We start from the raw sequence: 17,773 nt of genomic DNA on the forward strand, positions 1-17,773 counted from the left end.
TATTCATGAGGTGATGGTAAGTGTGTGTGTTATCTATATTCTTAGCATTTGATTTATTTCATGAGATCTACTCAGAAATTGTGCGTTCATTTCAGATTTCATATGTGAGAATTTGGATTCCATTTACATAATTTCACTCACATATGGTTGTGGAGAGATTAAACATTAGGATCTGAGTGAAAATTTGAGTGAAATCTGTGAGGAGTAGAGTTGAGGCGAATTCTATCTTAAGCATTTGGGTATGGTGACCTTGAAGTTGTAAGACATGGAGAAATATCTTTATACGTTACAATTGATACGATTCTTTGAAGTGACAATCTTTTGAGTTGAATGAATGACAAAATCTTCATTGGTTCTTATTAGTTTGTTTAAAGCATGTTTTAACCAAGTTGTTTGCAGATTTTGTAAATGTTTGTGGGTGTCATCACTGTAAACCCTCAGGAGACACAACTCCTCCAACTAGGGACACCTAGGGGTTCAAAGGCGTGTTGCACATGCTCAGTGCAATCGTTTGGCCAGCGAAAGTGGTTTAGTTAGATGTTTGTATTTTGTGTGTTTTAGTTTTAAGTTTGCTCGAGGACTAGCAAAAACCAGGTTTGGGGGTATTTGATAAGTCACATTTTGCATGCATTTAAATCTTCCTTATTTGGTGTCTTTGTGATTGTTTTGGATTAAACTAGTTGCGTTTTACATTGTTTTGTGTTAGTGTGCAGCCAAGTGTGTAATAAGATCAATTGGAAGGCAAATGAAGTAAAAACATTCCTTTTGGTAGCTGAGCATTATTCCAAACATGGAAAGGGTTCTTGGGAATTAATTTGAAGTCCAAATATGTGAAATCTAAGACTAATATGGCGGAGGAGATTCAAGAGAAGATGTGATAAGGAAAGTGGTGCTTTGGAGTCACATTGGATGGTTCTAAACAAGGCAAAAACATGCAGATTTCTTATTATTCCACATGACTTATGCCGTGGATTCCATTGCTTTCTCCATTTCATCTGTGCAGAAATCCACCTGCATGATTCAATTAAAATAACCACATGCTTGGACATTGCCCATTCCGTGCATCCATTCATTCCATGCATGTGCAGCTCCCTTATGCACTTCCACATGCATCCCCATTAAACATTCCATACCATTTCAGCACTCCTTCAAGTCCATCCCGTGCATTTCCATTCCCATGCCCAGATTATTATAACCAAGTCAGATTGTCCACTCACTTGTTGCAGCAAGAGCATGTGCTTCTTTGAATACATTAACATTTCCTTGGACATTACACATGCCGTGAGTCTTCCATCTCAGAAACACAATCATTTCCATCACTTAAGCTCTGCCATCTGAGTTAAACAAAGCCAAGATCCAATCTGATTGTCTCCCCATCATTAGACTCATTCAGAAATTCACCAAGGTCACTCACTAATTCCCTCTCTCGGATCCATTTTTCGAACACAGACCATATTTTGCTCCAGTTTCTGTCCGCAAGTTACTTCTTCATTTTTCAGTCCCTTAGACACTCTCACATTCTCCCCATTCCATACCATTCGACATTAGTTTCTCCACCCTCATTTACAAACACATTTGGGAGCTCCAACACCGAAGGCACTCTTCAAGGAATTCAACATCAGTTTTGCTTCAAGGGTTCCTTCTACTTAATTCTATGTTCATTCATGTTGTGTATCTTTATGTTAAACATTCTGTAAGCATGAATTGTAACTAATCTTTCTATAGGGATTCGATGTAGCCTTGCAAAGTTTGCCATGTAATCAAGTTAGAATGCTCATTTTGTCAATCTATTTCTTGTTTCATTCTCCGATTTAATTGTGACTTTGTGAGTTGATTTTAATGTTTGATCACCATTTGAATTAACCACAGGTTGTTTAGCCAAGATTAGAGCACACATCATGCATAATCTTGGTGGATATGTGAATGAATGAAGGGAAGGTTTAGCATACATCCTGCCGAGTTATTCCCTTTGGTTTTATGAAAGTTTCTTGTGCATTACATACTCTAGTTTATGAACCAAAGTTGCACATCACAATTAGGTTCAAGATTAGAGACATTTGATCAAATCCACACATCATATGGTTGATCATATCCAAGTGAAACAAACTCAAGAAATAGGTAGATGAATGAGTATAAACTAACTTAACAAACATGGATTTAATTGAGCAATGGTGAAATCGAATCCCTAGTTTCATTTCCATTGATACTATCTCATTATTTTGGTTGTTGATTCATTTAGTTGTGTTTACTTCTTTTATTTATGCTTTTAAGTAACAACAACAAATCTGCTCAATTTGATTAGTTTGATTCATTTCATAGAGTTCTTGCAAAACAAGTGATTACATAGGTCCAATTAGTCCCTGTGGATTCGACACCCTTACTTGTGCCATTATACTAAATATATTCTAGCATTAGGAAGGAAATATACTTCAACAATTATGCAAGCAACCATCAAAAGAATCACCAAACACGCTAAAATCATCCATAAATACTTCAATGATTTTCTCAACATAATCAGAAAATATGCTCATCATGCATCGTTGAAATGTAGCAGGTGCATTACATAAACCAAAAGGCATGCGACGATATTGATAGGAGCATATTTGCGCACCTTAGTTTAGCTTGTTTTTGTGCATTTATAGTGTTTTTCCTTAGTAAAGTAGTCTTTTAAGCTAGTTCTATGTGTTTTCAGGTTTTAAGAGCAAAGTATGCAAAAGGATGCATTTTGGAGCCTTTTGGAGCAAATTAGAGCTTGGAATGGACATCATATGCTTGGAGCCAAGAGGATGGACGAAATTGAAGACTTGAAGATGATGATTCCTACTTGAGCAAGGTTTCCTAGTTGAAGTAGGAAAGTCCCTAAATGGAAGATGGTTTCCTAGTTGAATTAGGATTCCTAGTTAAGATGGGTTTCCTAGTTGAATTAGGATTCCTAGTTAAGATGGGTTTCCTAGTTGAAATAGGATTCCTAGAAGAATGAAGATTCCTACTCAACTAAGGTTTCCTACTTGATGAAGGAAAGTCAAAATCCAAATGGTCTCAAGTGAAGCAACAAAGAAGCTTTCCAAGTCCAAGAAGGAGAAGAATTCCAAGATGAAGAAGGATTAGCTTTCCTAATCCTAATGCACAAGGTTTTCAGCCACAAAGAGGAGTCCTAAACACTTTAGGACACCTTATCCTAATCCTATAGGGATGCCATGCACTTTACCTTATCTTGGAGGGTTTCTAGAAGCCTTAGATGCCCTATCCTATCTTTGCCGTGGGTTTTATCCAAATCCCCTTAGTTTTTAGGCTTTCTAGAAGCCCTAACATTATCCCTACAAAGGTGCTGCACCCTTATCTCTTTTTCCCTACAAATTTGGCCCTTAAAACATGATTCTAGGAACCTTATCTTATCTCCTACAAAAGTGGCGCCCCAAATCCTTCTAGAAGTGCCAATTTCTGCCACAAAACACTTTGTTTCTAGAACCCTAAAAATCTGGCGCCTCTATTCCTTTTCCTTTGGGGTTTCCTACCTTCTAGATGGCCTATTTCCTTGTGGATTTGGGTTATTCAAGTCCATATCTGATTACCCTAGGGTTTTAAGTGCCTATATATACTCATATTAACCCCTAGATCAGATCACCACCTCTCATACACATTCATTAATCCCAGAAATTCGTCCAACCCTCTCCACACCCTTGCCGCAGCCACCAAACACCTTTCTCCTTAGTTTTAAGCTTTGCCACACCATCCCCTTCCCCTAAACACTACTACACCCCTCCATAACCATGCATCCATACACCTAAGGCCCTAAACCTGTCCCTAGACCTTTACCGCACCAAGGAGGAGGAGAAGGAAGCTCGGGAGTTCATGCAATTCGAGTTCGCGTCGCTGGAATTTCTAGGTGTTTCTTTTCCTTTGATGTCAATGTTTAATTTCAATTCTCTTTGTTTTGTGCGTATGAGGAACTAAACCCCCCCTTGGCTAGGGGGGGATTCGAAATACATGTTTATGCTTGCGATATGATTTGATTACTTCTAATTGCGTTTCATAAGTTGTGAATTCAATTTACTTATCTATGTGAATTACATTGATTTGTGTGTGTTGGTTGAGAGTGCACGCTTAATTATCATGCATAAATTGGATGCTAGGATATAAGGAAATTTCACCTAATCGTTATGGAATTATATTCACAAGTAGTAAAGGTTGATGATCTCAATCGCGTTAAGTAAATTCTTGGCATAAGTTTCATGCAATCATAGTAACAAGTGCTTCGTCAATGCTTATGGTTTTCATAGAACTTAATGATTCTTGCTTGTATCTCTATTATGCAATCATGTAGGGGACTTGTGGGGAATGTTTTGGGTTGTCGTATGCAATCATCCAATTCAATAACGTTAGGAAAATCTGAAGGTTAATTTAAGCGAACCTAATTAACTTGGGGCGTTGAGAATTCATGGGTTATTGAAAAGCAATTGGAAATCGTTTTATATGCAAGTATAACATGTGTGGAGATGAACCCCTTAGCTAGCTTCCCATCCTTTCAATTCCATCAAATTCGTTTTACAATCTGTTCTAATTTAAAAAGTTTGTTTTGTTTTTAAATTCGTCCAAAACCAATCCCCCTTTACTTTGTTGAGTCATAAGTAGTTAGAAATCACTTTAGTTTGTGTTTTTAAGTGTCTTAGGTCAAAGTAAAACCAATTTTCGTCCAAAGTTGTGTCTAGTGTTCAAAACTGCCCAGATTGTGTTTTTAAGGCAGTTTTGAGTGTTTTGGTGCTGTTTTGAGTCTTTTGGTTTGTTTTGGTGTTTTAAAGTTTAGTTTTGCATTCTTTGAGTCTAGTATAGTGTTTTAAACTTGTTTTTACGTATTTGAGTCAGTTTCCAAGTGATTACCAATCCCTCCTAATCCCCGGTCCAGAACGATCCCTACTTACATTCTTCACTACAATTGATAAAAAGAGGGTTTAATTTGTGTGCGTATAATTCTCGCATCAAATTTTGGCGCCGTTGCCGGGGATTAGCAACTTTGCTAATCCCTTGGATTGTTATTTTCGTTTTTCTTATTAGATCAGATTCTTATGTTATTTTGTTTCTTGTTTTAGGTACTTGTTTATGACTCGGAGTTCTAATCCGGTTCACGAACATATTTTAGACTTTGACGACGATTTTGAGCGTGAGTTGAGACGTAAGAGGAAGAACCCGGAACCTACTGAATCAAGTGCAAGTTCCGAATCCGTATCTGAATTTGAAGAAGAGGAACCCACGGCAAGAGTGGGTGTAGTAGACATGGCAGCGGACAACCGTACAATCAAGGAGCTTTCCGCTTCGGGATTGGCCAATGCCGCACCTTTGTGCATCCAATACCCAAGGGCGGCTCAAGACAAGACTGCTGAGTTCGAATTGAAGTCAAGCCTGTTACATCACATTCCGAAGTACCATGGGCTATCCATGGAAGATCCGAACAAGCATTTGAAGGAGTTTGAAGTCGTTTGCTCAAGCATGACTCCGGTGAACGTAGATGAGAGCATCTTGAAGATGAAGGCCTTTCCCTTTTCTCTCCAAGAGAAAGCGAAAGATTGGTTGTACGAATTGGCTCCCGGAACTGTCACATCATGGGAGAGCATGAAACGGGCTTTCTTGGAGAAGTTTTTCCCAACTTCTCGAGTCATCCTCCTACGAAAAAGGATAAGTGGAATTCAACAAGATGAAGGTGAATCTTTTCCTACTTATTATGAACGTTTTAAATCTCTTGTTGCTTCATGTCCACAGCATCAAATGAAGGAGGAACTACTTCTACAATACTTTTACGAGGGACTTCTACCTATTGAACGTCAAATGCTAGATGCCTCAGCGGGTGGAGCCTTGGTGGACAAGACCCCCACGGCTGCAAAGATGTTGATTGCTAATCGAGCGTTGAACGCTCAACAATACGAAGGCGTTGGACAGAGGAGTACCCCACGGCAACACCAAGTCAATGAGGTAAGTGTCATAACCGAACTTCAAAATCAAATGGCTAACCTTACTACGTTGCTTTCTCAGGTGGTGGAAGGTCCAAAAGTCAAAACCGTAGCTTCTTGTGGCGTATGCTCCATGAAAGGACACCCTACGGACAAGTGCCCACAATTAATCGAGAATGGAGGGTGGGAGACACTCAATGCCGTGGGATATGGCGACCAATACCAAACACGTGGTGATCCGTTTTCTAATACTTACAATCCCGGTTGGCGTGATCATCCGAATTTCAAATGGCGAGACCCCCAACAAGGTCAACAACAAAGCGGATTTAGGCAACAACCCCCGGGTTTCTATCAAAAGCCGTTGGCACCACCACAAGCCCAAGCACAACCTGCCCAAAGCAATGTAGGTAATTCAAGTGATAATGATAAGATTTTTCAATTACTTACTACTTTGACGCAGGAAGTCCAAACTCAAAACAAAGAGAGGCAAATCCAAGACAAGAGGGTGGACAACTTAGAAAAGCAAGTGGGACAAATTGCCGAGTTCATGGGGCAATTTCGTGAGCAAGGAAGGTTGCCTAGCTCAACGGTGGTCAATCCGAAAGGTGGATTCGAATCTGCAAAAGCTATGCATTTGCGAAGTGGAAAGCAAGTCGGATCTGACCTCAAACCATCCAAATCACGTTCCAACGAGGAGGACGAGTTGAGAACTGAAGAGGAGGAGCAAAGGCCACTCACGGCCAAGGTGGAACCAAATGTGCCGCAAGTTCCAAGTGATCCCAAGTCGTCCAATTCACCCAATAAAGGAAAAAACGTGTCAAGTTCAGTTCCTACTAATGCTTTTCCTTTGAATGTGCCCTTTCCTAGCAGGTTTATGCAATCTAAGACAGAGGAGGATGAAAAAGACATCCTGGAGACGTTTAGGAAGGTGCATGTCAATATCCCGCTCCTTGATGCAATAAAGCAAATTCCGAAGTACGCTAAGTTTTTGAGGAAGATTTGTACAACAAGGAAACGGATTCGGGAGAAAGAGGTGGTACATGTAAGTGAGAATGTCTCTGCAATGTTGCAAAGAAAGCTGCCACCTAAATGCAAAGATCCAGGTAGTTTCACTATCCCTTGTGTAATTGGAAATACAAGGTTCGAACATGCTATGCTAGATTTAGGTGCATCAATTAATGTCATGCCATACTCTGTTTATGCATCTATGAATCTAGGAGAGCTTAAAAATGATGGTGTTATTATTGAATTAGCGGATCGATCTAATGCATACCCGAGAGGAGTTTTGGAAGATGTTTTGGTGCAGGTGGACCACTTGATTTTTCCTGCAGATTTCTATGTGCTTGACATGGAGGATTCAACCCACTCTCCACCATCGCCACTCTTACTTGGACGACCTTTCATGAAAACAGCCCATACCAAGATTGACGTGGCCAAGGGAGCCTTAACTATGGAGTTTGGCGGTGATACGATTAACTTTAAAGTTTCTGAATACATTGAGAATCCTAATGATGTTCGTTCTTGTTTTGCCATTGGTACAATTAAAAATATAGGGCAGGAACGTTCAACACCAATCAAGAAGGATGCGTCTAGAACCACCATCGAGGAAGGAATTGAAGGAGAGCATAAGGAGCACGCCACTACCTTACAAACACCCAATCTGGCCGTACCTAAGGATAAAATTGGCGAGATGGTTCCAAATCGATTTCAAGGTGGTGAGAGCGTCTACATGAACTATAGGAACCAAAATACCACCATTAGGGAGGATCACTATCCCCTCCCATTCATAGAGCCATATGACGAAAGTGTTGAAGGGCAAGTTGTGGAGGACATCCCACTCCATGCCGTGGGCTCCAAGAGAGGATAAGAAGAATGTTCGTCCGGCTGTACGACGTTAAAGCAAGCGCTACTTGGGAGGCAACCCATGCATTCAACAAAGAAAGACCGAGAAAGCACTCCAATTCCAGATTTGCGTTCCTAAACTCTTCTCTTTGTTGTTGATTTTGTTTCTGCCATGTTAGGTTGTTAGATGTTGTTTTGTTTGTTGTTTGCTATTTGTGTGAGTCTATGCTTGAAACATTGAGGACAATGTTTGATTTAAGTGTGGGGGGGTAACCAAAGTGTTTTGATGCAAATTCGTAGGGTTTTGTCACCCATAATTTCAAATGTTGTTTCTTGCTGTTTTTAAGTGTTTTTAGGCTATTTTGGTGTGTTTTAGTATTTGTTGTTCTGAAAATCCGAAAATCCCAGAAAAAATTGAAAAAATTGTTTTGAAAACCCAAAAAGAGTTGTTTTTAAGTTGTTTTTGTGTGTTTGGTTGTGTCTTAGGGTACCTTCCAACACAATGATGAGGATTCGGTTTGTAATTGCATGACTGTTAAAGAGAATGATTAACATGGATGAAAGTTTGATTTACTCTTTGGTTCATGCTTGGTTGTGGTTATAACTTATGACTTCACATGTAATCAAAAAGAAAAAAAGAAAAATCAGTTTTTGTAACATGCTTGAAGGAAGGAACTCAAACAAATGCTACAACCTTGTGAGACTTGAGCCTAAACGTTTATTTGGAGAGTTAAAATCTGTGCATTCTTGTTTTCTAAAGTCGTTGCATGATCTCATTATTCTTTGCTTGGTTACTACTTAGAAGGCGTTTCATCATTTAGTTCCAAATACTAGAACCCATGCCAATTTCATTCAAAACATGTTATTGAATTGCATAACACATATTCAAGATGAAGTTAATAGTGACCACCATAGCCAAATTGCCATATTTCCCTATTTCATTTGTTTGTAGGATTTAACCCCGTTGAGCCTTGTGTAGCCTACTTTCTTGGTTAAACCACAATTATCCTCACCTAGCCTAGATTAGGACCACCCATACCTTTGTTCTTGAAGCATAGTAAAAGCATAACTCAAAGATGAATTCCTTTTGATCATTGCATTGTAGAAAACAAGTGTGGGGGAAGGATTCTTGATATAGGGGTGTGCCAAAGTCTTGAATGAGGCACGGCAAAGAAAAGAAAAAAAAGAGAGAGAGAAAGAAAAGAAAAAAAGAAAATTCGTGGAAAATAAGAAGAAAAAAAAAGAAAAAGTTGTGAAAAGTATGAAAAGGAGTTGGAAGAGCAAAAAAATGAGCTCTAAGTTGTTGATTATTGAAGAAAGGGTCCAAAACGTTGCATTTGACCCTAAGTATGCATATGTATTCCCCTTTGTGTTTAAAGTTATTCTCTGCACTCTAAGTGAATTCTAAGTATCAAGTTCATTGCTTTGCTTACTATTGTTTAAAGAACGTTTGTTTTATCCTTTACCTTTCTTTGTTAGCCAATACCCCTAGCCCCGTTACAACCCTTGACTTTAATCTTGAGTGTTATGTGTTTCAATTTGTGGAGTTTAAAATTGGTACGAGCATATGGTGTCACCGGTTCTCGCATTTAGGTAGTAGCGTTCCATTCATGAGATCATATCTAAACATGTTATTAACTCCGAAAAGTGCTTTCTTTGTCATACATATATGTGAGCATTCGTTTTCATATTTACATCTATCTTCTCACATATAACTAGTATAGGGTGTGTAGTCAGAAAATCTGTGTGAAAATTGAGTGCATATCTAGTAAGGAATTGAGGAAATTCTCTAAGGCATGTTACTACATTCAAAATCATGTTTTAATTGGTTATTTGTGAACTAATGAGTAGTGACTATGATTAAGTAAATGCTTAAGCGTAAAGATGGCTAAAATCTGTGGGAATGATGATTTTTAACATGTCATGTGCATTGGAAATCCCTGAGGCGATTGTTGGAAGGTGCAGGTTGTGTTTTACTCGTTTTACTTCGTTTATTTACTTTGTTTCATTTTGTTTTGCTCGAGGACTAGCAAAAGCTAAGTGTGGGGGAATTTGATAGGAGCATATTTGCGCACCTTAGTTTAGCTTGTTTTTGTGCATTTATAGTGTTTTTCCTTAGTAAAGTAGTCTTTTAAGCTAGTTCTATGTGTTTTCAGGTTTTAAGAGCAAAGTATGCAAAAGGATGCATTTTGGAGCCTTTTGGAGCAAATTAGAGCTTGGAATGGACATCATATGCTTGGAGCCAAGAGGATGGACGAAATTGAAGACTTGAAGATGATGATTCCTACTTGAGCAAGGTTTCCTAGTTGAAGTAGGAAAGTCCCTAAATGGAAGATGGTTTCCTAGTTGAATTAGGATTCCTAGTTAAGATGGGTTTCCTAGTTGAATTAGGATTCCTAGTTAAGATGGGTTTCCTAGTTGAAATAGGATTCCTAGAAGAATGAAGATTCCTACTCAACTAAGGTTTCCTACTTGATGAAGGAAAGTCAAAATCCAAATGGTCTCAAGTGAAGCAACAAAGAAGCTTTCCAAGTCCAAGAAGGAGAAGAATTCCAAGATGAAGAAGGATTAGCTTTCCTAATCCTAATGCACAAGGTTTTCAGCCACAAAGAGGAGTCCTAAACACTTTAGGACACCTTATCCTAATCCTATAGGGATGCCATGCACTTTACCTTATCTTGGAGGGTTTCTAGAAGCCTTAGATGCCCTATCCTATCTTTGCCGTGGGTTTTATCCAAATCCCCTTAGTTTTTAGGCTTTCTAGAAGCCCTAACATTATCCCTACAAAGGTGCTGCACCCTTATCTCTTTTTCCCTACAAATTTGGCCCTTAAAACATGATTCTAGGAACCTTATCTTATCTCCTACAAAAGTGGCGCCCCAAATCCTTCTAGAAGTGCCAATTTCTGCCACAAAACACTTTGTTTCTAGAACCCTAAAAATCTGGCGCCTCTATTCCTTTTCCTTTGGGGTTTCCTACCTTCTAGATGGCCTATTTCCTTGTGGATTTGGGTTATTCAAGTCCATATCTGATTACCCTAGGGTTTTAAGTGCCTATATATACTCATATTAACCCCTAGATCAGATCACCACCTCTCATACACATTCATTAATCCCAGAAATTCGTCCAACCCTCTCCACACCCTTGCCGCAGCCACCAAACACCTTTCTCCTTAGTTTTAAGCTTTGCCACACCATCCCCTTCCCCTAAACACTACTACACCCCTCCATAACCATGCATCCATACACCTAAGGCCCTAAACCTGTCCCTAGACCTTTACCGCACCAAGGAGGAGGAGAAGGAAGCTCGGGAGTTCATGCAATTCGAGTTCGCGTCGCTGGAATTTCTAGGTGTTTCTTTTCCTTTGATGTCAATGTTTAATTTCAATTCTCTTTGTTTTGTGCGTATGAGGAACTAAACCCCCCCTTGGCTAGGGGGGGATTCGAAATACATGTTTATGCTTGCGATATGATTTGATTACTTCTAATTGCGTTTCATAAGTTGTGAATTCAATTTACTTATCTATGTGAATTACATTGATTTGTGTGTGTTGGTTGAGAGTGCACGCTTAATTATCATGCATAAATTGGATGCTAGGATATAAGGAAATTTCACCTAATCGTTATGGAATTATATTCACAAGTAGTAAAGGTTGATGATCTCAATCGCGTTAAGTAAATTCTTGGCATAAGTTTCATGCAATCATAGTAACAAGTGCTTCGTCAATGCTTATGGTTTTCATAGAACTTAATGATTCTTGCTTGTATCTCTATTATGCAATCATGTAGGGGACTTGTGGGGAATGTTTTGGGTTGTCGTATGCAATCATCCAATTCAATAACGTTAGGAAAATCTGAAGGTTAATTTAAGCGAACCTAATTAACTTGGGGCGTTGAGAATTCATGGGTTATTGAAAAGCAATTGGAAATCGTTTGATATGCAAGTATAACATGTGTGGAGATGAACCCCTTAGCTAGCTTCCCATCCTTTCAATTCCATCAAATTCGTTTTACAATCTGTTCTAATTTAAAAAGGTTGTTTTGTTTTTAAATTCGTCCAAAACCAATCCCCCTTTACTTTGTTGAGTCATAAGTAGTTAGAAATCACTTTAGTTTGTGTTTTTAAGTGTCTTAGGTCAAAGTAAAACCAATTTTCGTCCAAAGTTGTGTCTAGTGTTCAAAACTGCCCAGATTGTGTTTTTAAGGCAGTTTTGAGTGTTTTGGTGCTGTTTTGAGTCTTTTGGTTTGTTTTGGTGTTTTAAAGTTTAGTTTTGCATTCTTTGAGTCTAGTATAGTGTTTTAAACTTGTTTTTACGTATTTGAGTCAGTTTCCAAGTGATTACCAATCCCTCCTAATCCCCGGTCCAGAACGATCCCTACTTACATTCTTCACTACAATTGATAAAAAGAGGGTTTAATTTGTGTGCGTATAATTCTCGCATCAGATATGCAAAAGTACCGAAGGGGCATGTAAAAGTGGTTTTTTCTTGATCTTCGGGTGTTATGACAATTTGATTATAACCAGAATAACCATCAAGAAAACAATAGAAAGCATAACCGGCTAACCTCTCAAGCATTTGGTCGATGAACGGCAGTGGGAAGTGATCCTTCCTTGTTGCGGCGTTTAGCTTCCTATAATCGATGCACACCCTCCAACCGGTTTGAATGCGTTGAGGAACAAGTTCATTCTCGGCATTTGCAACCACAGTCACTCCAGATTTCTTCGGAACGCATTGAACGGGTGAGACCCACTTACTATCCGAGATTGGATAGATTACTCCACAATCCAAAAGCTTGATTACCTCCTTCTTCACCACTTCCATCATCGGAGGGTTGAGACGGCGTTGAGCCTCTCGGGATGTTTTGGACCCCTCCTCTAGAAGTATGCGATGCATGCATGTAGTAGGGCTAATACCCTTGATGTCGGCCAAGGTCCATCCAATTGCCGTTTTGTACTCCTTAAGCACTCGCACCAATTTGTTTTCTTCTTGTGCCGTGAGTGAGGATGAGATAATGACAGGCAATGTTTCATCCTCGCCCAAGAAAACATACTTCAAATGACTAGGCAACGGCTTAAGTTCAAGTGTAGGTGGCTGCACAACTGAGGGAAGCATTTTATTAGCCGAAACTGAACTTAAAATAGGGTCCAAAAACTTACCCGATTGTGATGGCAATGACTCGAGGGCTGCCACCATCTCAATAATATCCTCATTAGGGGGCACGGCCAAGGATTCCTTATGCATGCCGTGGGGTTCCTTGGTGGTTGTTTCCATGTTTTGCATGTTCCTTCCTTGTGCAATGACCAATTCAAGTGCATCATCCTTCAAATTGTCTAAATAGTCCTGCGCCAAAGAGTTAATTATATCAATAGCAAAACACGAATGATTCTCACTAGGGTACTTCATCGAATCAGAAAGATTGAAATTAATAACTTCCCCATCAAATTCCATGGTCAAAGTGCCATTATATACGTCAATCTTCGTACGAGCAGTTTTCATGAATGGCCTTCCGAGGAGGATGGGCAATGAAGGGGCATGGTCCGATTCATCCATCTCAAGTACGTAGAAGTCCGCCGGGAAGATCAAATGATTAACCTGCACTAACACATCTTCCAAAACTCCCTTTGGATAGGCATTAGATCTATCGGCTAATTGTATGATCACACCATCGTTTTTCAACGCTCCTAGGTTCATAGATGCATAAATTGAATATGGCATGACATTTATAGATGCACCTAGGTCTAACATGGCAGATTCAAACCTAGAATTACCAATAACACACGGAATTGTAAAACTACCCGGATCTTTGCATTTTGGGGGCAGCTTGCGTTGTAAGATGGCTGAGACGTTTTCACCTACTTTGACCACCTCCTTGGTCGAAATTCTCCTCCTATTGGTGCAAAGTTCCTTCAAGAACTTGGCGTACCTCGGGACTTGCTTGATTGCATCCAAAAGGGGGATATTAACTTGAACTTTCCGAAACGTCTCCAAAATGTCCTTTTCCGCTTCTTCTTTCTTTGTTTGCTTAAACCTACTAGGAAAAGGGACATTCGCAGGAAAATCATTAGTAGGAACCGAACTTGACACGTTCTTACCTTTATTGGATAAATTGGACGACTTGGGATCACTTGGAACTTGCGGCACATTTGGTTCCACCTTGGCCGTGAGTGGCCTTTGCTCCTCCTCTTCAATTCTCAACTCGTCCTCCTCGTTGGAACGTGATTTGGATGGGTTGAGGTCAGATCCGACTTGCTTTCCACTTCGCAAATGCATAGCTTTTGCAGATTCGAATCCACCTTTCGGATTGACCACCGTTGAGCTAGGCAACCTTCCTTGCTCACGAAATTGCCCCATGAATTCGGCAATCTGTCCCACTTGCTTTTCTAAGTTGTCCACCCTCTTGTCTTGGATTTGCCTCTCTTTGTTTTGAGTTTGGACTTCCTGCGTCAAAGTAGTAAGTAATTGAAAAATCTTATCATTATCACTTGAATTACCTACATTGCTTTGGGCAGGTTGTGCTTGGGCTTGTGGTGGTGCCAACGGCTTTTGATAGAAACCCGGGGGTTGTTGCCTAAATCCGCTTTGTTGTTGACCTTGTTGGGGGTCTCGCCATTTGAAATTCGGATGATCACGCCAACCGGGATTGTAAGTATTAGAGAACGGATCACCACGTGATTGGTATTGGTTGCCATATCCCACGGCATTGAGTGTCTCCCACCCTCCATTCTCGATCAATTGTGGGCACTTGTCCGTAGGGTGTCCTTGCATGGAGCATACGCCACAAGAAGCTACGGTTTTGACTTTTGGACCTTCCACCACCTGAGAAAGCAACGTAGTAAGGTTAGCCATTTGATTTTGAAGTTCGGTTATGGTACTTACCTCATTGACTTGGTGTTGCCGTGGGGTACTCCTCTGTCCAACGCCTTCGTATTGTTGAGCATTCAACGCTCGATTAGCAATCAACATCTTTGCAGCCGTAGGGGTCTTGTCCACCAATGCTCCTCCCGCTGAGGCATCTAGCATTTGACGTTCAATAGGTAGAAGTCCCTCGTAAAAGTATTGTAGAAGTAGTTCCTCCTTCATTTGATGCTGTGGACATGAAGCAACAAGAGATTTAAAATGTTCATAATAAGTAGGAAAGGATTCACCTTCATCTTGTTGAATTCTACTTATCCTTTTTCGTAGGAGGATGACTCGAGAAGTTGGGAAAAACTTCTCCAAGTAAGCTCGTTTCATGCTCTCCCATGATGTGACAGTTCCGGGAGCCAATTCGTACAACCAATCTTTCGCTTTCTCTTGGAGAGAAAAGGGAAAGGCCTTCATCTTCAAGATGCTCTCATCTACGTTCACCGGAGTCATGCTTGAGCAAACGACTTCAAACTCCTTCAAGTGCTTGTTCGGATCTTCCATGGATAGCCCATGGTACTTTGGAATGTGATGTAACAGGCTTGACTTCAATTCGAACTCGGCAGTCTTGTCTTGAGCCGCCCTTGGGTATTGGATGCACAAGGGTGCGGCATTGGCCAATCCCGAAGCAGAAAGCTCCTTGATTGTTCGGTTGTCCGCTGCCATGTCTTCCACTTCTTCTTCAAATTCAGAAACGGACTCGGAACTTGCACTTGATTCACTAGGTTCCGGGTTCTTCCTCTTACGTCTCAACTCACGCTCAAAATCGTCGTCAAAGTCTAAAATATGTTTGTGAACCGGATTAAAACTCCGAGTCATAAACAAGTACCTAAAACAAGAAACAAAATAACATAAGAATCTGATCTAATAAGAAAAACGAAAATAACAATCCAAGGGATTAGCAAAGTTGCTAATCCCCGGCAACGGCGCCAAAATTTGATGCGAGATTTATACGCACACAAATTAAACCCTCTTTTTATCAATTGTAGTGAAGAATGTAAGTAGGGATCGTTCTGGACCGGGGATTAGGAGGGATTGTTAATCACTTGGAAACTGACTCAAATATGTAAAAACAAGTTTAAAACACTATACTAGACTCAAAGAATGCAAAACTAAACTTTAAAACACCAAAACAAACCAAAAGACTCAAAACAGCACCAAAACACTCAAAACTGCCTTAAAAACACAATCTGGGCAGTTTTGAACACTAGACACAACTTTGGACGAAAATTGGTTTTACTTTGACCTAAGACACTTAAAAACACAAACTAAAGTGGTTTCTAACTACTATGACTCAACAAAGTAAAGGGGGATTGGTTTTGGACGAATTTAAAAACAAAACAAACTTTTTAAATTAGAACAGATTGTAAAAACGAATTTGATGGAATTGAATGGATGGGAAGCTAGCTAGGGGGTTCATCTCCACACATGTTATACTTGCATATAAAACGATTTCCAATTGCTTTTCAATTACCCATGAATTCTCAACGCCCCAAGTTAATTAGGTTCGCTTAAATTAACCTTCAGATTTTCCTAATGTTATTGAATTGGATGATTGCATACGACAACCCAAAACATTCCCCACAAGTCCCCTACATGATTGCATAATAGAGGTACAAGCAAGAATCATTAAGTTCTATGAAAACCATAAGCATTGACGAAGCACTTGTTACTATGATTGCATGAAACTTGTGCCAAGAATTTACTTAACGCGATTGAGATCATCAACCTTTACTACTTGTGAATATAATTCCATAACGATTAGGTGAAATTTCCTTATATCCTAGCATCCAATTTATGCATGATAATTAAGCGTGCACTCTCAACCAACACACACAAATCAATGTAATTTACATAGATAAGTAAATTGAATTCACAACTTATGAAACGCAATTAGAAGTAATCAAATCATATAGCAAGTATGTTCATGGTTTCGAATCCCCCCCTAGCCAAGGGGGGGTTTAGTTCCTCATACGCACAAAACAAAGAGAATTGAAATTAAACATTGAATTCAAAGGAAAAGAAACACCTAGAAATTCCAGTGACGCGAACTCGAATTGCATGAACTTCCGAGCTTCCTTCTCCTCCTCCTTGGTGCGGCAAGGGTCTAGGGACAGGTTTAGGGCCTTAGGTGTATGGATGAATGGTTATGGAGGGATGTAGTAGTGTTTAGGGGAAGGGGATGGTGCGGCAAAGCTTAAAACTAAGGAGAAAGGTGTTTGGTGGCTGTGGCAAGGGTGTGGAGAGGGTTGGACGAATTTCTGGAATTAATGAATGTGTATGAGGGGTGGTGATCTGATCTAGGGGTTAATATGAGTATATATAGGCACTTAAAACCCTAGGGTAATCAGATATGGACTTGAATAACCCAAATCCACAAGGAAATAGGCTTAGAAATCAGAAATAGAAAGGGATAATGCTTCCTAGGTGCGGCAGGTAAGGAGATAAGGTGATAAGGCTTCTAGAATGCCTTGCAAGGCAAGGGAAATCAGCTTTCTAGAAGGATTTGGGGCGCCACTTTTGTAGGAGATAAGATAAGGTTCCTAGAAACATGTTTTAAGGGCCAAATTTGTAGGGAAAAAGGGATAAGGGTGCGGCACCTAAAGGATAGGGCAGATTAGGGCTTCTAGAAACCCTCCAATGCAAGGAAAACTCATGGCAAGGATGGATAAGGGTTCTAGAACAAAGATAAGGTTTCTAGAACAAGGATAAGGTTTCTAGAACAAGGATAAGGTGCCCTAAATGGATAAGGACTCCTCATTGCACATGGAAACTTTGCCTATTAGGATTAGGAAACCTTGTCTTTGTCATTCCTTCTTCATCTTGGACTCCTTTTCCTTCTTGGACTTGGAAAACTTCTTTGTTGCTTCACTTGAGACCATTTGGATTTTGACTTTCCTTCATCAAGTAGGAAACCTTATTTGAGTAGGAAACTTTGTTCTTCTAGGAATCCTAATTCAACTAGGAAACCCATTTTAACTAGGAATCCTAATTCAACTAGGAAACCATCTTCCATTAGGGACTTTCCTACTTCAACTAGGAACCCTTGCTCAAGTAGGAATCATCATCTTCAAGTCTTCAATTT

At 39.9% G+C, this 17,773-nt stretch overlaps 1 protein-coding gene across 1 annotated transcript; it reads right to left on the minus strand.

The window, feature by feature from the left end:
• Positions 1–991: 991 nt before the first annotated feature.
• On the minus strand, positions 992–14,748 carry LOC148693530 (uncharacterized). The gene is made up of 2 exons (XM_088678041.1): positions 12,243–14,748; positions 992–1,011 (listed from the first exon to the last, which is right to left on the minus strand). Exons 1-2 carry the CDS (start codon positions 14,746–14,748, stop codon positions 992–994), a joined length of 2,526 nt encoding a protein of 841 aa, XP_088534167.1.
• Between the last annotated feature and the right edge of the window lie 3,025 nt (positions 14,749–17,773).

This window comes from Pyrus communis, chromosome 10, assembly GCF_041283825.1.
Source record: "Pyrus communis isolate YQ-2024b chromosome 10, ASM4128382v1, whole genome shotgun sequence".
In the NCBI taxonomy this organism is placed as follows: Eukaryota; Viridiplantae; Streptophyta; class Magnoliopsida; order Rosales; family Rosaceae; genus Pyrus; species Pyrus communis.